The sequence below is a fragment of the Homalodisca vitripennis genome, chromosome 2 (genome assembly GCF_021130785.1).
Source record: "Homalodisca vitripennis isolate AUS2020 chromosome 2, UT_GWSS_2.1, whole genome shotgun sequence".
Lineage (NCBI taxonomy): Eukaryota > Metazoa > Arthropoda > Insecta > Hemiptera > Cicadellidae > Homalodisca > Homalodisca vitripennis.
The window spans coordinates 115,550,102-115,573,460 of NC_060208.1; the positions used below are offsets into that span (position 1 = coordinate 115,550,102).

The 23,359-nt window shown below is 32.0% G+C and overlaps 1 protein-coding gene across 1 annotated transcript in view; it reads right to left on the reverse strand.

Annotated features, from left to right (window-relative positions):
• Positions 1-776: 776 nt before the first annotated feature.
• LOC124354620 (C-Maf-inducing protein-like) overlaps positions 777-23,359 on the reverse strand; it is an 87,721-nt gene continuing 65,138 nt past the window's right edge. The window contains exons 6-15 of the mRNA XM_046805223.1: positions 21,489-21,578; positions 20,946-21,137; positions 19,978-20,081; positions 18,574-18,756; positions 17,996-18,088; positions 13,182-13,338; positions 11,018-11,275; positions 9,936-10,130; positions 6,621-6,726; positions 777-2,166 (exon numbers count right to left, since the gene is read on the reverse strand). Coding sequence (XP_046661179.1) covers positions 2,042-2,166; positions 6,621-6,726; positions 9,936-10,130; positions 11,018-11,275; positions 13,182-13,338; positions 17,996-18,088; positions 18,574-18,756; positions 19,978-20,081; positions 20,946-21,137; positions 21,489-21,578 — 1,503 coding nt within the window. The 3' untranslated portion in view covers positions 777-2,041. The remainder of the gene's footprint in view (positions 2,167-6,620; positions 6,727-9,935; positions 10,131-11,017; positions 11,276-13,181; positions 13,339-17,995; positions 18,089-18,573; positions 18,757-19,977; positions 20,082-20,945; positions 21,138-21,488; positions 21,579-23,359) is intronic.

The window sequence follows — 23,359 nt, forward strand, 5'->3', positions numbered from 1 at the left end:
ATTGACATCACCAATTAAGAAATTACCTTGTTATTATTTCTCTAGTGATGACATACAAACTCTAATCAAGTGATGATCAGTATAGTAACCAACATAACTATGATGTTGAACATTACCAATTAAGTGATGACTTTGTATCATAATTCCTCTAGTGATTACAAATTGGCATCAAATAAGTGTTTGTGTATGTCATATCTAGTTTAGAGAAGACCTACAACTTTTCAATATCTCAATCACTTTTCTCATCAAATTCTAGTAATGACTTATACCAACAGTAAGCAAGTGTTAAATAACTATGTGTTAAATAACTGACACAATGATGATTTATAATATCATATGTTTAGAAATGATCCTGGTCATCACTTCTAACACCAACCAGGTCATCTATCAATCAGAGACATCACTTTCTCATTCATATTTTGTAGTCCCATAATTTGTTATTGAATAAATGTTAATTCTTACTTTATCAAGTAATTATTCAGATAATTGCACTTTTGTATCGCAAACCCATTCTGAAACAAAAGTACAATGAAATGGTGAGAACTGGATTGCAAGATGTTCTGTAGTTTGGTGTCAGGCGAGAGGGAGATATGCGGCTTCCCTGCTGAAATAACACAAGGCACGTTTACACAAACCTCTGCACCATGTACACAACATTTGCGTAACACAAGGATTACACTTCGCAACAGAACTAAACTCTAATCTAGACCATACATATCATAGGAAATTGAATAATATTCAAATTATATTAACACAAAATCTATTGGTATGCTTAGTTATTATGTGAAAACTATAATTGCAGCGAATATTTCTCTAGCTCTTCCTTTTCTATCGTAGTGCTAAATGGAAGTGTAAATGCCAAAGCTATAATTTAAAGTACTAAAATTGTCTACTTATTTGTTATTTATGCTACCAAAACTATAAATAATATAACTCAAACTTAACTTCACAGCCTTCACAGTGGAACAATTTTTTTTATTTAAGTAATGATGAGTTTACACTTCAAATATAAAACATAAGGATCAACATAATGGTTCAAAATTAAAAACTTTGGCAACAGCTGGGAGTGGTGATTGAGGACAACAATATTTTAAGAGATAAAGAATTAGCTATGGGTAAGGGGAATTCAGAAGCCCACTCCCACGCTATTTTTATGATTCAATAAAAAGTATTTGTTTTTCGGTAAAAAACTATACATTTTGAGGCTGTTTTTAGGTTATTTAATTATTTGTTCATGGTTGTACATATTTATTATATTTTCAGCACTTTTTTATAACTTTCTGATAGTGAAGAAGGTGAGAGGGTTGTACCCACTCACTCCCACTTCAAGCTACTGCTGATAACTGAATAATTGTATGAACAGGTGACTATTTAAAGTTATTTTTAATTACATTCAGAATCAAATTTGTCAAGTATAATGGTTACAAGAGTATTTTTATTTCATAAGCTACACAAAAAACTTTAAATCTACAATAAGATAAGGTTAAGCTGTTACATTAAAATTAATACACACCATGAACTCAAAATGAATCATTTTCTCCCAAAATTATTAGTATAAAATTACAAATCTTTGTGAGAGTAAACATGTTCTGATGGAGTTTAATGGTTTGGGAAATTCCAAAAACAGTTATATATTGCAAGAATACTCTTTGTGTCACAGAAAAAAGACAGTCTGAATAATATTAGCCACTTTGTTGTACAACTTTATAATATGACTTTCATTGGTCCTGATGATATGTGGTTTGGGACGTGGACAAATTCAATGAGAATTGGTTTCCTTAAAAATAACCAATCACAATCAAACAGAGCAACTTATACAGTTGTAATCCTGTAAACTTATGGCTGACTTCAATACATTTATCTTATCTTAAATGTGCGTATTATTATATAATTTCTTAATTTAAAACGAGAAAGGATACTTTCCCGCTGCTAACACTTCTGAAAACTATGTATTTGCATCAGTCGAACTTTGGTTTAACAAAAACATTGTTCAGTTTTAATCTGTGCTGTAGGCCACACAACCTAGAGCACAAATTCAGTTTCACCAGGCTTCTGTGTAACGAACGTCCAGTTCTTGCAGGGCTGGGAGTTTGCTCTTCAACACCTCAAACGTCTGAGCACTCAGTTTTGTACTGTTTAGATTTAGCTTGCGAAGATTCGTCATAGCTAGAAACACAAACAAAAACATTACTTCGATTTTAATGACATGGGAACTCACTTAGCATCAATTTATTAGAGGTTATCAGACAATTCAATTACAGTAGAACCCCTCATATCCGGCCTCGGTTTTACCGCACCTCGGTTTATCCGGCCACTTCCCGGAAGCCAATATCGAAATTTATTTACCACGGCTTGCAGACGCGCAGTTGCACGCACTAGTCTCCCACGACTCTTGCGTTATTTTGGTGTATCTATTTGTTTACATTTTCCTGTGTTGTCCTCAGTTGAGCTAATAGGTTTAATCTGTAAACAGTTCGTTGATTATTTCCAGTGCGGTTAGTACAGTACAGTACAATTGTTTTGTTTCGTCAAGTGCTGTGTACTGTAGGTTGGTTTATCCGGCCGAATCGTTATCCGGCCAGGGGCTCGGTCCCGTGGTGGCTGGATATGAGGGGTTCTACTGTACTTAATTTATGTAAAACAAGTACACTATTATCTCTATTACAGCTCATTAGAATTAACCACTTTAATATTACCTATAATACGTTATAGTTGCAAATATCTCCAACTTATTAATTTTGCCATTATAACATAGTTGTGGCAATTGTTGCTTAGTACTTTCACTGTGGCTCTACATGGAGTGATCTTCACTAGTCATGGTACACCCTACTATGGCATCTGCTGCAGTCAACATGTCAAGCAACTATGAGAAACTGATTATGAATGGCAATCGTTGAATAGCATCTTCACTGTGGCTCTATATTGAGTGACCTTGACTGGACACATGGTACACCCTACCGTAGCATCTGCTGCAGTCAACATGTCAAGCAACTATGACAAACTGATTATGAATGGCAATCGTTGATTAGCATCTTCACTGTGGCTCTACATTGAGTGACCTTGACTAGACACATGGTACACCCTACTATGGCATCTGCTGTAGTCAACATGTCAAGCAACTATGAGAAACTGATTATGAATGTAACAGCCTCGACCAATGTAACAACCATGTATATATTACTCTTTAAACCCCTTGTGTGACATTCCAAAAACAACTACCTATTTGGGACCAACAATCAGCTAAAATATCAATTAACTACCATAACTATATAAGGTTAAGGTAACTCATCTCTTTAAGATAACTTTCCTGAAACAGGAAAATTGAAAGAGAAGGTTTGATCATTTCACAATGGATTGTAGGCATTTTAAGAAGTATTTAGAGACATTTTATTATCAGACAAACAGTTAAATTATGTTAAGATTGTTTTACTCATGTGTTTAAAATATAACTTGAGTGACATATTTGTATTTATTAAAGGTAATTAAAAAGATATAATTTTCTTAAATTATACTTTATTAAAAATATGTCATTTCCTCAAGATATGATTCATTAAAAAATATTTAACTTCTGGAGTTATAGTTAATACATCCTGTGAAAATTCAAATTTTTATCTTTAGCCATTTTTATTTGGCTCTTATTACAAAATTAATTATATTATTAAGTTATTATATTATAGTATATTATATTATAACATACAGCTCAAAGCTATAATACATTAACACAATAATCTGTTTTCAATGCCTCAATTGTTATAAATCTGTGAGCAAGTTATGATTTAATTAGCTCATTGTATTTTAAAGCTCCATTATGTTAACTATTTTTAACTACAGCAGAATGGTGAAACAATAGTCATTCATTCACAATCACAGTCATTTTTAGACACAATCATATTTTTATTCTCTTATACAACAAGTTTGTCTGTCACGATAATTCACTTCATATCCATATGGGCAATGTTTGTCTTCCCAAAACAAAACAATAGTACACCATTATCTTACAGCCCTAACACTGATTGTCTTTGAAATATAAAGAATGAATGAAAAATTAGAATGCTCCCCCCCTCTATTTTGTTATAAAGTTTATGTAAGGAGATATCCTTTGCATAGTGGTGCAATGTGAAAAGGAAGTTTCATTTAGTGATTTTGAAAACTGCTGTGTTCCCCAAAAGTGCGGGATTTTGGGGGCAACTCAAACATTTGCAATTTAAACCTCTATCAAGTGACCCCTCATTTTGAAGAGCATAAACATCTTAAAGAGCTTAAAGAATGGTGAAAACCAGAGATCGGTATCTCTTTCCCATACAAAATAATAGGTTATCAAACATTTTATTACGTATTGGCACTTATATTTTTTTGTTATAAAGTTACTTTCTGCATGGAAACCGGTTTATTGGTTGTTTGGGAATCACATATTGGGACCATTTTTTATTAATGGGAATCTTAATGGAGAATTGTATTTGTAAATGTTACAAGAATAGCCTGCACGGTCTCCAGACTTTACACCCAAGGACTTTTTTCTATGGGGTCACATTAAATCCATAATTTACAAAACACCAGTAGAAATGTTGAGGATTTAAGAAACAGGATTGTTGAGGCCTTCAACTAAATATCACTTCAGACTTTTCAAACGTGAGCTCACCCTATGTTTGCCTCACTTCCAAATAATAGGATGACCAGTTTGATCATTTGATTTGACTTAGAACGTTGTGAGTTATTAAAAAACTTGTTCTGGTAACCCTGGCTATTATTTTGGATGGAAAAGACATACCGATCTTTAGTTTTAACAATTCTTTAAATTTTGTTATGCTGCTCAAAATGAGGGGTCACTTGCAAGGGGTTTACATTTAAAATTTTTGAGTTTGGTTATATTTGATTCACTCAAACATTCCTTTCCAAGGAAACTTCCTTTCTACATTGTATCATTACTTAAAGGATATCTTCTTATAAACTTTAGACCAAAATAGAGGGGGAGAGGGTCCTGACTGTTTATCCACCCTGTACTTTTCAAGGTTCACACAGGATTTTTGCAGTATTTGAATTTTCATCCACAGAAAAAAGGCTCCAGTGTGTTCTTAGTCAATGGAATCTTATATGAGTTGTGTTCAAAAAATAATGGGGATTTTTAAGTTCTGCAGGTTGGGAGAGTCTGATTGTCAAGCCTTTTTTTTAAATATATTGATACTCATGCTTCTGAGTACAATACAATTTTCAACTTTTTTTGTTTAATTTTTCATTGGCAGCTTTTGTGTTTTATAAACTCAGCAATTTCTTTGTGTTAAAAAACATAAATCAAGGAATTGGTATTACATTTTGTGTGAAAAATGAAATAAAGTGGAGCAAAGCATGGGAAGTGTTAACAAAGACCTATAGGGAGTATGCTATGAGTGAAAGAAGGGTTTATGAGTGGTATAAACATTTCAAAGATGGCCATAAAAATATTGAAGATGACAAACGCTCCGAAAGCTTCCAGGATATCAACAACCGATGAAAATGTAAGGAAAGTGGAAGAAATTGTTATGAACAATCGCCATATTACAATCATAGAAGTTGCTGATGTTGTTAACATATCTATTGGATCATGCCATGACATTTTTTAAATGTTTTGGGTATGAAACTTGTGGTAACAAAATTTGTTCCAAAAACATTTTTAACAAAAACAGTGGTGAATGGGAGTTGCTTAAGAGTCACTAAATGATGTCAATGATGATGCAGAATTGCAGAAATGTGTTAAAACATGTGACTAAACATGGGTTAAAGGATATGATCTGGAAACTAAGTGAATCATCCCAGAGAAGGCATTCTGAATCACCAAGACCGAAAAAGGCTTGGTAAGTGCAGTGACTGTTTTTTTATTTTAATGGCAGAGTGCATAATGAATTTTTGCCAAAAGCCAAATGGTCTACAAGGAGTTGAACTACCTGCAAGTTCAACACTGTTTGTGTGAAGCAATCCAAAAAAAAACACCATGACAATGCAACTGCTCATACTTCACTGCATGTTCGTGAATTTTGAAACGATGCACCACCCTCCAGATATAACTCTGTGTGACAATTTTTATTTCCAAAAATAAAGAGAACCTTAAAGAGTTGTTGTTTTAGAAGCATAGATGACATTAATAGTGCATCGCTGAAAGAGCTAAAGGCTACCCAAAAGATCAAGTTTGAGATGTGTTTTGGGATGAGGGTAGAAGCATTGGCACAAGTACACAAAATCTAATGGGGACTATTTTTAAGGTGACCACATTAATGTAGGCAAATAAATATATATTTTTTAAAACATTAAAATTCCCATAACTTTTTTAACATAACTCATACATTGCTCTTTTAAAACCTTCTAATTGAGAAAAACATGATTGATTGACTTATAATAAATTAAATGAAAAATGACTTTATTAAAGGCAAAGTTAGGATTATAAAGTCCTCTCTACAACTTAACCTCATAAAAGATACTGGCCAAATTCATACTAATTCTTGGCTACTTAGCAGTTAGCAGTGGTCATGTTATGATTGTATGCAAAACTTTGTCAATGCATAAAGCATGTGTATAGCAATACAAAATTCTCAATTACACTACAGATTCTTGACTAAACATGTCAAGGTGGTGGAAGGAAACTCAGTCACCTGTTAGAGCTGCAATGCCCTTATCCGACACCGGAGTCTCGCAAAGATTGAGCACCTGCAGCTTGGGCAAGTGTTCAGAGATAATGAGCAATCCTGCATCGCCAAACTGTAACAATTACCTTGTATTACAAAGATCATTCTATACTAGGATAGCAGAGTTAATATTTTATCTCTTTATGTAAAGCTAGACATGATCACTAATCTATCGACTGACATACAAATCTGATCACTTCCCAATGTCAGTTTTCCAAAATAACCTAAAAATCAGTGTTTCATAATTAAGTGTACAAAAGTTGGTGATCTGATAGTACACAAAATTAGGCACCAAAGTACATGAGAAGGATATACCTACTCTCCAAAGTTACTGTCAAAAAGCAACTAAATAAAGATACTCATTATTAGTGTACTTTTTAATGTATTTCCAAACATAGAAAACAAAAATTCACTAAAGCGACAGAATAAGAACAAAATCAGAAACAATATATCTTTTTGCATGAAATGAAAAACACTCGCTTCTCAACATAAGTTATTAAAGGATTTCCTTCAAAATGAAAACAATTAAACCACACTTGAGTTTTTCAAGATGATGTTTTTTTACAACTTAGTAACTTGTCCATTTCCTTACGCTGATGTCAAATCGTCAGATTATTGAAATATACACAGTTTTTCATGTACTTTAACTTACCTTGTCTTAATCTGTCGTGCTCAAATTTTTCTGAGGATCGTATTTTTTACTAGTCTGACGGACTGCCCTCATTGTATGCCTCTATATTAAGGCTTCATATGTGGTAGGGGTACAACATTACAGGGCATAATATTCATCCCCATTTGATTTTCTGACACGCACAATATCCCCACTTGGGCTCCCCTACTATTATAATTCCATCTTGATTAATGTAAACTGTTTGAGGTATGACATCAATCCACATCAGACCTTCCGCACTTCCAAGATGAATAAACTTGTCTATTAGAAACTTATTCCTCATTTCAAGAATTATTCATATTCAAACATGATTTAAATAAAACATTATTAATTTTAAACTAGCAGTTACCTGTGACATTACACACAATTTTCAAAATCGAAGACCATAGCTTTTTTAGTGAAAGCATTTATTTATGTAATATGATGGAACCCTAAAATTATCTTTTAATATAAGTAGACATAGCGTATCAGGTACATATTATTTCAGTATCCATGGTTGAAAGATTCCAATATAAATACAATTTTTACTGGTTCTATTTTAGGTTTTATTGTGTGAATAAAACCTATACATAGGTTATACATGAACAATATACACAGTAGTCTCGAAAACCTAATTTAGTAAAAATAAAGTGTCAACTTCCATCTGTTTGGATTAAGTTTCTATCTAAGTTATTTCAAGTGTCATAGTTGAGTTTGACTTGTACTCCTATCAAGAAAATATATACCAACAAAAACCAACTTCAATTTTAAAGTATCTACTTTCGGCTCTTTTAATTTACTTTCTTCCTAAGACTTTTCGGTACATCATATTGATGGTTGGCTTTTTGTCTCGATAAAGAAAATATATAACTTACATACGCATGAAAAGTTACTGAAGTCCAAAAGAGTCAGATACAACTGATTTATTTACAGTTCCACAGTAGTTATGTTGTTGCACTGACCAAGAAAATAAACTCATATGTGGGTTTTGGAATATAACTTAAGATTTAAAAGCATTCATTTGTAGGTTGTGATATTTCTGGAGTTATAAGTAGTATTGATTTTTACCATGATCAAGAAAATATGTGCATACGTAAGTTTAAAAATACTACTTTAGCCAAATTGTATCTACTTACACCGCTCGTATTCTGCTTCTGATATAAGGGTATGAGTGTGCCATACCTTTGCTTTTCCTTGAAGTACAGTAAAATTGTTAAGGAAGATAACCAGTTTCGATTACTTTATGTACAAAACATTCACTGTTTTGTTCATGAAGGTGGGTTTTATAAGCCTGTTTAAATATTATTTTCAATTCATTACATGGGTTATTCATTACTGGTCCAATCTAAAATAAAAATTATACAGTAAATTTTTCTCCAATCTGCATACACTACTGATCAAGCATTGTATTAAATATTTTCTAAAATTTAAATGTAAACAAATGTTTCTGCCACTTTGGTAAACTTCAGCTGAAAGTGTCAATAGCTATTTAGGGTCAGTTAACTTTGGTTTAAATGTCATAAATATTATAATTATTTTCAAGAATTATGAAATATTTTGAGAAATTTTTCCAAAGTTTCTCACCTTTTAAACTTTCCTTGGACTACAAATAATTTAAAACAAAAATTAGACAAATCGGTCCAGCCGTTCTTGAGTTATAGTGAGACTAACAAATGGCATTTCATTTTTATATATAAAAAGTTATTGCTTTAGAAGCATGATTAGCATGTAATGTAAAGCTAAGATTTTTAGAAGCGAGAATTCTCATTCAAAAATTTGTAGGAACAAGATTTTTAAGTTTTTGTGTAATTAAAATAAACTAACTAATAATATATTCCAGGAAATAAGCACTGGTCACAAATGGAGGAACAAACGTTTTTGTAAGTAATTTAATGACTACAAATGATTAAATGATTTTATAGACCTCACACTGCAGGAGCAGGCCCTGTCTACTGTTTACAAAAGAACACATTTTCAAAATTGGTAATGGCATAAACAAATTTAAAAAATGTCATAGCTTTAAGGATTTATTTACAATATCAACAGATTAAAATACCATTTTTGTGTCAATATTGTATAACTTCAAGCTATTCAGTTAATTAAACCTTACTTACAAATTTTGAAAATTGATTAGAAAAGTTTCAAAAAGAAATGAGGGTACACTATACTTTTGCTGCTTGTGATATCACTAAGAGTAGTTCTTACAAATTTAAACTCTAAATTTAATAGTTCTTTTACAAACATTAAAACTGTGATAAAAACAATGCTCTGGTTCAAAACTTGGTGTAACAAACCATGTAGATACATGGAATACATTGATGTGTATAGGGAAGTAAATTTATCTATTGTTAGTGCTATACAGATCTAGGTTTACAGAAGTGTCTTTGACAATACCCCATCAGAAGAAGGACACATAGAGTCTCGCACAGTACCTTTGTAAAACACATGATGGTGGGTTTGGTGGCTAAATATTCATAACATCAATGACCATGTTGAACTTTCAAATGAAATTCTTCTGGTTCTAGGGTAATAGGGATACCTTAAATATCATTCCTGTTCTTTGCATACTATTCCATGGATGTCTCTACTCCCATATCTAAGAAAATTCAGTCATACTGTAGGACTATACCTACCTGAGTGGCCCAGAGGTTGAGATAGCGTAGACCAGGCAGTTTGATTATGTGTTCTGCACAGGCACTGGTGACGTGGGTAAAAGCAAGGCTGAGACACTCCAGGTTGCCAAGAGCCCCGCAGCTGAGCAAGCGTATCACGTCGCTGTCAGTAGACCGACTGGGCAGCGTCAACTTGCGAGGTCCTCCCTTCTTATGCTGTAAAAATCATCATGCCAAATTTTAATATTGTCAACAATATAAATGGAAATTAAATGATGAAAAAGATTGAAATTTTGAGAATGAAAGAAAGTATAGAAAGTGCATAACACTGGTCCATTACCCAACTGTTATACATTGGATTGGTAAGTGAACTACCAGATTCTTGTATCGTTGCAGCTCTGGTGGTCATCTACATCTACTTACTAAAGTTAATTTTGTTTACTTTGATACATCCAAACTATTTGTCAAATGGCCATGTGCATCATACAGGCATGTGCCTGTAGTATGAAAAGCAGAAAACAAGCATTCCACTCGCTGCCGATATAAAAGTAACCCTGAACAGAATATTTGACCATTCAGACTTACAGTGCCCATTACAAGTGTCGAAACTTACAACACAACAGTTTAACCATCCAATTGTATCCATTTGAATCTTAACTGCTTTGTAACACTATTCTGACTCTTTGTGATATCAACCTTTCAATTTTTACAATCAACAATAAGTTATTAAGCAATGCATACATTTGTACATTCATTGTTACTCAGAAGATTAATCTTAAGGTTGCTTTAGTTGAACAAAATTGTGAATAATTGCATAATAAGCCCCAAAAATTACAATTCAGCCATTTCACAATGATAAAATTCATAAGAAATTACCAGTTCAGCATTAGACATCTGCATGCCATTTTCCTCTTGTATATAATGTTCCAGCTTCTGTTTGAAAATAGCTGATTTGAATGTTAATGAACTAAAGCTACCCACAATTACAAGTAAAGTCCAATTCAACTATACTATGAGACTGAAGTTTAGATGGGATATTCTTTCAGTTGATGTATATTTCTTACTAAACGTGTAGATTGATAGCTAGGCAGCTGAGAACGTACCAGCTCCTGGAGATGTAACTGCCGTTGACACAAGGCCGCATAGCTCTGACTGCCTGAGGTCGTGGACTGTAACGTAGTAGCTACTGTCAGTCTCTGGTCTGGCTCCGGTAGCAGATCCCACTCTAGCGCCAGACAGAGTGCCGACTGAGCCGCTCGGTTCTCTCTCAATGCTAGCAGCAAGCAGGCACCGAGCCGCTTGGCCATCAACGCTGCCACAAACCTCTTCCGCTTGCAGCAGCAGCCCAGTAGTGTTTCCAGCTGATCACACCATGAATATATCAGAACCACAATTTATTGATTTCATTCAGTGTCAACAACTTTTTATATTCATCTTATTACACGGCCAGAGATATGAATAACAGCATGGTCTGAAGAAGATCTTTCATTCATTGTTTGCTTGATCAGTTCTCACCTTTTAGTATACTTGAGTACTGTTCCATAGATATTATTGAGGTTGTTGCTCTTATACAGTACAGTGTGTCCATATTCTTCCCCAGTGTTGCCAATTTTCATAATGTTACTAATTATTAGTGAGTTATAGACATCTCTCAAGCTCTTAACAAACAAATCCTTTAAATTCCCATGCCCAGCACATCATATCGAGCCAAACATTAACAATGGACAACCAATGTAAAAAGTTTAACTTTTTATGAGCTAGATTTATTCTCTTAAAATTATATGTAATTATATCAGTTGTTGTGAATTTAATTTGCCAATTTCAACACTATAATCAAAACAGATTTTAATTTCTTAAGAAAACAGGTAGATCAATGCTAAATGAAGGGAGATGAAATTCTTTTTAACTATAATTACTTGACAATCTTGTGAAACATAAAATTGTAATTTAAAAACTCTTTAATAATTTCTCTTTAATAAACTCTTTTATAATTAAAATTATATAATTATAAAACTCTTGTGAAACACTCTACCAGTTAAAACAACAATATGTATTACATTATACTTCCTTCATCCGCAATGAAAAACTTGGAATACTTCTAAACTCACTTTCACATGGTCGACAAATAATTGCAGATGACACAATCCTATCTGCACAAGCCTGTGATTGTATGGTATTACAGAATGTTCAGTCATCAATAGACACATTATGTGGATCTGGTTTTAGTAAACTACTTCAAGGGTTTATCACATATAGCACTACACTATCAATGATACAGATAGATATTTAAGCACTATTAAAAAGAGCAACATAGTAGTAATAATTTTTCAGATAATTTTGGCCAACAGATTTATAAACAATAGTCACAAAATGCTGGATATTTAAAAAAAATAATTTTAATTGCTCAGTTAGAAAGGTCTGTACGTAGAATGAAGTGCCATGTCAACATCTCAAATGGGTTTGAATCAATGAATAGCTATGGTTCTTAAAATGCCTCCCAGTCTTATATTTGTATCTTTTAATCTTGTATTTTGTAATAGCAGCAGCACCGCTGACAGTGTAATGGATGAAGAAACATGTGTTTATTTTACCAATGAATTAAGTAAAAAAAACAGCTTGAACATTCAAATTTGTGTTTTTATCTGTTATCATAATTATAACAAATGACACACAGTCAGAGAGAGGAGAAGGTAGACAACATCAGACCATAGACTTAAGAAAGATTGAGCAGACCAGATTAATTTTAAAATACATGGTACAATTTTACATCATACTTCAGACTTTGCATCTAAAATTACATTATCTCTACCAGTTAATAAATCATACATTAATTGGTATTTGAGTCAGACATGAAGAGGTAAAACGAAGTTATGCTTGAACTGAGGATTAAGGAAAAACACTTAATGGAAATTGAAATGAGAAGTGCATAAAAATTGGTAAAAGCTTTGCAAACAGTTCCTTTACAGTTGCAGAGAATTAGTCTCTATCGGTACCATGGAATATTCATTAATCTAAGACAAGTAGAAAATATTTGTAAGCAGAATTCTGAAGAATAGAGAAATAAATAAGAACAAGAAAATCTTAAATAAAATTATCCCAACATAAAACTTTTGGCCATACAGAATCAGCCAGTTCAAGATTAGTGAAGGGAAAGATAATTATCATAATAAACGAAAATATATAGTACATTTATAAAGGAAGATTCTTTTAAACAGAGTATAAAGAGTAGAATAGGCAACATTGGATTATATAAAATACACTTCTCACCATCTGACCCCACAACACTCCATCGTCTATGCAAGCAAGGCTGGAGGGGCAGAATATATCCAGCCAGCCCTCCTTGCCGTCTCTCACCCCCAATACCATCTGATGAGTGTCACAGTCCGTGCTGGTGCCTATCCTCTCTATCACAGGGCTCAGGCTCCTAAAACATTCCACATCATCCTCTTATTGAAGAATGTAGAACTTAGAATTTATTTTAGTTTTCATCCATTAAATTTAAGAATTTTATAAAATTTATAAGTTACACTCTCAGCTCCACATGAAGCTACATAGTGAGGATATTCTTTTTTGTGGAATAACATAGATACCTTGGGCTGAAGTGTTTATAATATCAATAATGATTATAAGTTTTACAATGTAATAAACAACAGTAATGTAATTAAGCAATTAAAACAAATTTCATAACTAAAAATATCATAAAAATATGAAAACAAACTATAAAATTGTTAATAAAATGATTACTTGTTAATATTAGTTCACTATTTCTTACCCATGGCTTCGCATGCAGGTTCCTGCTGAATAACAAGAACATCATAGGCATATCCTTTCTAAATGGCAAACCAAGTACTTCTGAGATAAGTGATGGTCATTGAAAGATATTATCCACTTTAGAATAATTGGACTTTAAGCTTAATGGGCAATGTTTTGGAGCCTGATGTCGAATAGTAAAAACAGTTTCTATAAGCACCAATAAATAGCTCTAACTCTTAGGCAACATTCAATATTTTATTGAATAACCCTAAGGTTTTCATTGGCACTTCACAAGTGATGGGGAAGCCTTAAGATGGTGTCAATAGCATTTTTGTGAGAGCCCTTTGGATGTAATATGATGGAGCCCTATCATAACTTTTTAAACATTCAAAGTACGCATCTCTGAGATACATATTATCTTAGTATTCATCCAAAATTTCAACACAATTAGACATAACAGTTTTAATCCTATGTTGTAAGTAGTTTATTCTGGCTTATACAATTTTCAATTTGTCATTTTTTACTGGGTTAAGATAGAGACCTCTAGTTTGTGTTGTTTGTTTTCTTTTATCAGGGGCTTGAAAATGATAGGTCACTTGATGGGGCTTTACATTTAAAATTTTTGAGCTGCCCCCAAAATCCCCCATTTTGGGTTTGTGAATGAAGCAGTAATTATACCCCAAAAGTACCTCATAATATAACATAAATGTGTGGCAAGTTTAGTTTTTCTCGTGTGAGCCGTTACAATATTAGTCGGGGGTCTCCAGACTTTTTATTAACCCTGTATATGTATATATATCAATTTTATATTTTTATATTATATATTATTTTAACTGTTTCACAGACTGTTTTCATTTGTAACCTTAGATTTCGTTTGTAAATTACCATCAAAATTCTCTGATGTGTTAAGAGGACAGGAAGGCTACAACCAAGATGGTTGTGAACAACCACATTATTGATAATTACCATTTGCATTTTCTGTCACCTGATTCTTATTCTTCATTTTGATGGGCTAATGAACAGTCTTAATTTTGGGCACTGATCCACAATTTGTTTTATTCCCCTTAAAACCAGTCTTGGACACAAACAGTTAAACTTTATTAGGCTGCAACAGCCAGAGTCAGTATTTTTCTTTTTTAACCCTCGTAGTATTAATCAACAAAATTTTGTCTCCTTTCGCCGTTTCTGTACTGTCAACTTACATAATTTTGTCGGTCAACCGTTCCCTCACATAATCAGATCTTATAAAATAATGCGGTAACATATTAATTTAATTCAGACACCATTGGATTCAGGAAGAAAAATTGTAAAGAAAAATAAAGTTTTATTTCTTATTTATTTTTATCATGGTTATGACATAGCAAGATGATTATTCAAAACGTAAATGAAAACATCAGCTGTTTGTTGTGAACGTTGTCTTGCCGGCATTGTTTACTTTTATTCTGTGCCAAGCTATGCAAGTTTTAGTTTTATTAGTGTTTTAATGTTGTATTAAATGTGTTGTGTATTGTTGGATATTGTAATAGTGCAAATAACTATATTTTAAATAAAGAAATATCTTTTTAATAAACTCTGATAAATTATCAGCTTAGGTAAGATATTGGAGTAAGGTTGGCTAAAATTCATTACACGTGTTTTTCACTCTTATTTTATTCACAAATATATTATTATTCATTAACACAGTAATTTTCAGGCTGATGTAAATAAAGATTAGCTAATTTAGTAACACTGTGTATGTGTGGATTTTAATTTTTCTAAATAGTGAGCAGTATCGCATTTTCTTTTGAAAATTTGGTATTATTTCATATATTTAGGTATAGTTCCTATCAGTTATAAACAATAAATTTTGACAGAGTGCAAACTTTTTAATATGTCTTATACTTTGCTGTATGAACCTTTTATGTAACATTTTTTGATAATTACAAAAAGTAACTTTTTTATACTTTTCAAAAAATGTGTTATGGAATTAATTTCATTCTTGCAGTAAAGTTCATTTCATTTTGAGTAAGAGAATATGCATACAACATATATTTATGTACAATTAATTGTATTAGCAAAACTTTTATTAACAAACTCTTACATACACACCCGATTTTCATAATTTCTGGGAATAACCGCTTTTTGTTTTATAGCTTTATAATGGTTTCATATATTGAGTATAAAATCTGTGTTTTTCTGAAACTAGATGAAATTTGTCACAAATGGCTGTCTCACATTTACATTTTTCTCAAAATAACTTGATTTCATAGGCATGGTCCCCCCACCAAATTTCAGAGATTCTTTTGCAAAATTAGCATTTTATTTAAAAAAATATTAAATAAAATATTTTTATGGCCTACTTTATACGCAAACATTATTTTTTGTTTAGTTCAAAACAAAAAATATATATATGCTCCTAATTTATATTTTTAATAATTTTTTTTTAAACCTTGCATGAAGCTCTAAAACAGCCCGACAATATAGAATGAAATGACTCCCAGTTGTAAGGTTAAAGCTTTTTTATTAACAACCCTGAGTGAAGATCTTGCTGTTCTATCTACTGGATGGCATGTCATCATTGAAAAATGTTTTCAGTTCTATATTTTTAACCTAACTTATATTCCCGATTCTCGATTCCCATATTTCAGTACTTTACCAGAACCTCCAACATTGTAATTTTGGCTCTTTATATTTTAATATAATTTATTATAACTAGCAATCAAAAATAAAACGAAAAGATAATGTTCATTAATCTTTGTAAAGAATACAAAACCAGATAATTTATTTCTATAACTTAGGTATTCTAGTATATAGTATCTAATCTATAGTAGTGTATATATATAATTTTACACAGCTCATAACAAAATTCCACTTGGTGTCAAGTACATTGCTTGACTCGTTTGTTTCTTAAAATTTTAGTCATGGAGGAAATTTTTTGCTAAATCATATTAGTGCCCAATACCACACTTTTAATTTCATCGGTTACTGTGAATATTCCACACCACAATGCTTTCAAAATTATCACTAAGCAGAGTATTTGTAATCTTGTCACAAATTCTACTATACATGAGAATAGAATGAATGGATGTATGCATAACTTCACATTAATCAATAAAAAGTCTTTAATAATAAAAATGATTTGATGTTAGATATTTTAACAATTTTTCCATTACTTCTATCCACTTAAAATCGTTTGCATAATCCACTAATTTACTGATTTTCTGAGCTCATAGAAACAGTAGATTTCGGACATTTTCTTTCCATTGTTAAATGTTAACAATCTCAAAAGAAATTGGTGGATAGTTGAACATATGAATAACTAGTTCAGTTACAATATTGATTCATTCAGGCCCAATTGGGTAAAACCCCAGGAACACAATTTTTCTACACATTGAATCCGTTCCTCTCGATTTATCTGTATTATTCATTTCTAAAGCACTCTGAATAAAATTACGCAAAAAATATGAGCAATGATATACAATTGAATTATATTTTACTTTTTTCTGGATACAATTGTTACAATCACAACTGTGATGAATATTTACAGTTATATTTATACTATATCCAGTTTTAAGAAAAAAAGCACTAAACATTTATAAAACAAAATTTATTTTAAAAACAAATCCAAGGATGTAAACTTGATTTTCTATTACATGTTTCACAAAATAAGAGGTTTCTCGCAATCCAACCTTTACTGATCAATTATTACATGCAACACAATCATTTATTGACATTTTCCGTGTTCCATCATAAAATGAGTTTTAGATAATGCCATATTTGCTGATATACACAGACCTTAAAAACCACATCGGTATATTGAATTACAAATACAACACAAATAGTCATACTTAATTTTAGAAATCCAAATAAAGTCAATGTCCCCGTGAACTATTGGAATATTTGTTCACTAAATAGCCATCCACTAATAACAGTATAAACTTTACTTTTGAACAGCTCCTTTAGAGGACAATACCAGAAATTTTTTGATGTTGAAAGATGTCTTACATAAGACAGGAAAGTTCTTACAATGATATATTAAGAATCCAGAACTTTAAATCAAAACAGGCTTACATTTTTCACACATGAAATATAAACCCAGGATGGTTAGTCACTATATTATAGTACAATTAAAGAAAACAAATGTTTGTAAAATACAGTGGTGTCATTTAAATATTGCATATCAATATTTTACTCTTGGGATTTCCACTTGGCTTACGATTTATGAATATTTTTCCAGAAAGTCCATAGACTGACCCCCTCTTCCCCTCCTATTAAAACGACATTCTGACATGAAAGTTCCAATGACACTGAAGGTGAGTGGAGAAGTCTATGATGTATTGATGACTTACTTGATGAAGTGAGGACTAGTGAGGGCATCATCAGGTACTGGGACAGGTTGCAGCAGCTGAGCCAGCCCAGGTCTCCAGTCATCATACTCTGATCTGGCATCGCAATATAAGTTTATTCTATTGTTATAACAAATATTCTATTCAGAATTTTTTTTTTAGTTGTAAATATAAAGTTCACATATACCACTCATGAACTATGTATGATTGATGATTGTGTCAACTCTTCTTTTGTTTACTACTAGATTTCACATAGCCACAATCTAACAGATGGCAACAGATTTCAGCATTCGACAACTTATTTTCTCACATAATATTACATGAACAAAGGTAATAGTGGTGTGAACATTACAAAAGTAGGTACTCTCCCTTGAAGAGACCATTAAATGTTTGGTTTTTATTCTTTTAGTAAAACCGCATTATGCATTTTTGATAAAATTTAATATAACCACAAATTTAAATCAATTGGAGAGAGGAAGTGCATACACTAAAAGAATTTATAACTGCAAGAAGAATTTATGACCCTTGTTATATATATCCCTGTAATGCCAACAATAGAATAATGTCATGGGTTTGCTTACATTGTGCGGAAGACTTGAAGGTAGCAATCGATGCGGCTGGCCCGATCCTCCTGGATCTGATCATGGTTCCTCTCCTCCAAGATGGCAGAGATCTCGAAGATGTTGAAAATGGCTGATAAACAGACAGACACAAGGTTGGGCAGCACCCGAGGGTGAGGGCAGCCGGAGCTGGGACCATGGACGCTAGAGCAGGTAACAGGAGATATAGTACACTTACTGTCTCTAGAATCAGTAATTTTGTACAGTATAAATCTTAGTCATACTAAGCAGAATGTAAAAAGTCCAGTACTAAAACGACTAGTTTTCCCCCATAATAACAATGTTAAACCTCAAACACTTTTATATCCATATTTTGATCATAGCATTATGATAGATGTCTCATTTTAAAGATAATATGCATCCAAACTTTTTATAGTTTTTAAGTTTATATGTTTTAATAAAACAATGAAATACAAAGAACTGACTTTTTCAGATAACGTATACGTATATTAAAAGAACGTATTTGGATGTTATCAATAATATCTTTTAAATGAGACATCCTTCATGATTCTATGATTAATAATAAGATCCTAAAGGTGTATAAGGTTCAACAATATTTTTATGGATGCTATAATCCCTGTTCTAGTGGCACAGAGAACATGTGCAGATAGCAAACAAAGTTTACATTCGCTTAAAAGTACACAAGATTTATACATACATACTTTAAATGCTCCTAAGTGAAAAGGATTGTTATCAATGATATAATAGAGAGTAATATGAGAGTTGTATCATACAATTTACAAATAAAGCACATTTGACTAAAAATAACAGATTCTTCTCAAACTACTCTATAGCAAGGTGTTTAGGCACATGATGGAGTTCTTTTACGTTGACATTTTGGGTATCTGTAAATGTGGTTGGTTCTCTATGTCCATGATGGTATGTCTACAGCTATAATGAAGTATGCATGTCAGCAAAGATAGGATGTGGTGGGGCGTTCCCACTGGTGATGGGTGTACATGCACATGATGGGATATCTACAGCCTTAGTAGGGTAGTATGTTAGTTAAAGAGGGTCTGTGTCTAAAGTGTAATATCTGCAACTATGATGAGGTGTCTATACCCATTACAGAGTTTTTGTAACCAGAGTGGTTAGCCTCAATGATAGGATGTGGTGGGGCATTCCCACTGGTGATGGGTGTCTATGCACCCTCGTTTTCGTTCCTTCCAGTGCCTAGACACTGATATGGTATGGTGTCTGTACAAAGGATAGTGAGCAAACATATTGGATGACTTTTTACATAATTAGGGCCATAATTTAAGAGTAGCAAAATTGTATAATTTATTATCCGCTATTCATAATCTAAGAGAGAGTCCCTCAAAACATGTAATTTTTCCTAATAAAAATGTCCACAGTCATACCAACCTAGCAACAAATTTGTTAATAACTTCTTCATTGTCATTGTGTGTGTAAAGAGCCTGGATGTAGTCTTGGACTAACTTCTTCATTAAGGGATGTTTTCCAAAATCCTGAAACAATAATAAATATGGATTAATACAAAAATCATGCTAACATTAATTTTTATGATTTGTTCTAGTTTTCAATTAGGCAAGAAACCACACATGATAGGATGTGTCTAAGATTCCATATAACTTAGTAAGCAACAGTTCATATAACACAATTTACATTACAAAATTAAGTGAATTATAATCTGAAAACATGGTAACATATTAGTTCTTCTAATAGCTGCCTTCACTTACTGATAAAATTACACATATTTTACCAGGAAAAGTATAAACAAACATGATAAGAACTATCGTAAAATCCCTATTTAGTCTTGTCATAATTTGTAGAGACATAAAACAAACATCGTTGTGTCAACAAATAAATTCAAAGTTACTTAAGATAAGGGACTGCTTGTACATGTTGCCAAAAAAAACTTTTTAGTCTTTACAATTTAATATAATTGGTATGTAACATAAATACTGTCAATAAGCTATGGATCAATATACAATAAATGTTTTAAAATCTATAAAATTATAAAAATGAAAGCCTATGACCTTCCCATATAATGGTATTGTATATTTTCTAGTTGTTCATCCAAACCTTTATTTATATATAATGTGTTATGTTAGTAACAAGTATTGTACCTTTATCTTCTCCTGAAAACTTGTTCATTCTTCAATTATAAATATAAACATTTTGTTATATAATTACGTTCTTTTTAATAATAATCTCTGGTTTCCAAGTAATTATCTTACATGCAAAGGAATTATGACATTTTGGGCTTCATATTGAAAGCTCAATCAATCAATCAATCAAAATTCATTATGTACATGAACATAGAGTACAGTAATGGCGTCGTTAACGTCTACAAATTACCAGATACAGACCACGTTGTGCTTGAGTATCCGGTACACGACGGGCGTTAACGCGTCACTGACCAGGGGCGAGCGAGGGTGGGACACACAGTGGCGGGAGAAGAAGTGACACATCTCCGCAGAGGGTGGACAGTTCTCTAGTAGAGGTGCCAGAGTGCTGATGAGTTCTTCACTGAACAGTCGACCTGACCAGCTCTCCTCCTCCTATGTAACACAGTACGCTTACTACATGTTCATGACATTGTTCAAGTCAACTTAAGTTTTTTTTAAATAAACTGTGTCACAATTCTAGAAATGTTTTCTTATACTTTCTCGAAGAACAACACAGAAATATTTCAAGTTTTTAATTGTGTTGATAATTTTTCACTGCAGGGTAAACAGAAAAGCTTAGATAATAGTCATATGGCCTTGACCACTTCAACCTAAGAACTAAGAAAGTTATTTAAAAGTTCTCTATATACAATCTAAGGCATTAAGCATGGCAAAACTGTACAGACCAACTATTACATACTTTAATTTTTGATGTAAATGAAGTAAAATAATGTACTAAGTTACCTCCATTAGCAGTCGAGAGAAGATATCAATGGGGACTTGGTAGACACACTCGTCATGCAGTGGTGTGTTTATCGACATCTCCACAAGGTTCTGAAACATAGGAATTGGACTAAACATTAATTAATTTAATTATTATTGAACTATTTCCCCTTAATCCTGAACCATCCTGACTGCATCACAAAAAAGTACTTGATCAATTTGTGCTATATGTCTACCCAATGCCTATTATACTAACATTTTGATAACTAGATCAAATGATTTTTTTAAATTAACTTTGGGTTTTAATTCTGAATGGTTTGTGTTATTAAGTAATGTTTATTTTCCTAAACCAAAAAATTAAGTTACAACTTTGATTCGAGAAGAGAAAAGGCTTCACTTCAAGACGAGGATAGTGAGGTAGATGGGGATAGCAAGGTGGATGAGGATAGTGAAGTGGTTGACGATAGTGAGGTGAATGAGAAAAATAAGGAAGGTTTTGTGTGATGATCTATTAACAGCAGTCCTATGCTAAATTTTTTCTTAGACTTATAATCCATTTGATCTCTTAGTAATTACCTTATGATGATCTATTGAATTTAAATACTAGTTAATGTTTGTTATTGCCAGAATTTACTCAATATAACATGTTTAATAATTTTCTGTAATGTATTGACATTCCTTCTTTACACTGTTTAAGGCTATGACTTGATCGATGCTTTTAATTATAAAATACATTTATAATTAATAAATTTTGAAATCTTGTAATAATCCATACATTTTATTTTATTTTATTTTTGCAATACGAATAAATACTGAAATATAGTAACCATGGAACTGTGTTATCAGAAAAAAGATAGGTAACCTGTTTTATAAAAAGGAATGTAAAAGTGTGGTTCTACAGACAATTTACTAATTTTTTTCTAGACATGAGTCCAATCTTAAGGTATTCAAAACATTAAAGTGTCAAAAGTTAAGAACGAAAAACTTTTTATTTTTAAAAAACTTTGTATTTAATCAATATTGAACACAAATAATACATAGTTAACAAAATAAATAAGCTATATAACTTTGGAACTTTTTCTTTGGAAGTATAATTTTAAATCTTAAGCGATACATTAATTTTTAAATCTGTGTGCAAAAAAAATATAACTTTCCATTATAAGTACAAAAGTGGTGATTAAGCTGGTGATTCTTTTTTCCCACAGTAATAATTTGTATTGTACATACAGTAATTGGAGAGAGAAAGAGGCATTGTTATCTAGACCATTGTACCTCTATCTCACCATAAACCCGACAATAGTGCTATTCCATGTTTACAGTGGATATTATCAGACAGTAAAAGCACTCCCTATGCTGCAATCATTTCAAGGTTTTCCATACACTAGAAGTCCTTTGAGAGCTCTCTTACTGTTTTGATGCAATTGGAAGGGTGTTTAGCTCTCTCTGTTTACATATTTAATATTTACTATATTTCTAAAAAAAGCATCTGTTCATGATAAAAATTTAGTATCAACTGGAGGAATTCAATGCAAAATTAATTAATGTGTATAAATTGTAAATTATTAATTTACAGATTAATACATATGAAATAAATAAAATAGACTAATCAATAGAAATAAAATACTTGAACTCAAGACGTCTTGTGAAAAAAAAAATTTAGGAATGTACTAGAAAGATCAGAAACACATTAAAAAGTATAGTTAATAATTTTTATATATTAAGACAATTTACTTGAACGTTAGCTTCATGCATTATTTGTTATTATTGTTCCTCAAATTAAAAACAATGCAATCTGACGTAATTCACTAGGCATTTTAGAATGCCTTGTATTAAATCCTATTTCCAATCTATTTTGCTTCTCTAACTATTTTGTTTTGAAAAAATGTTTTTGC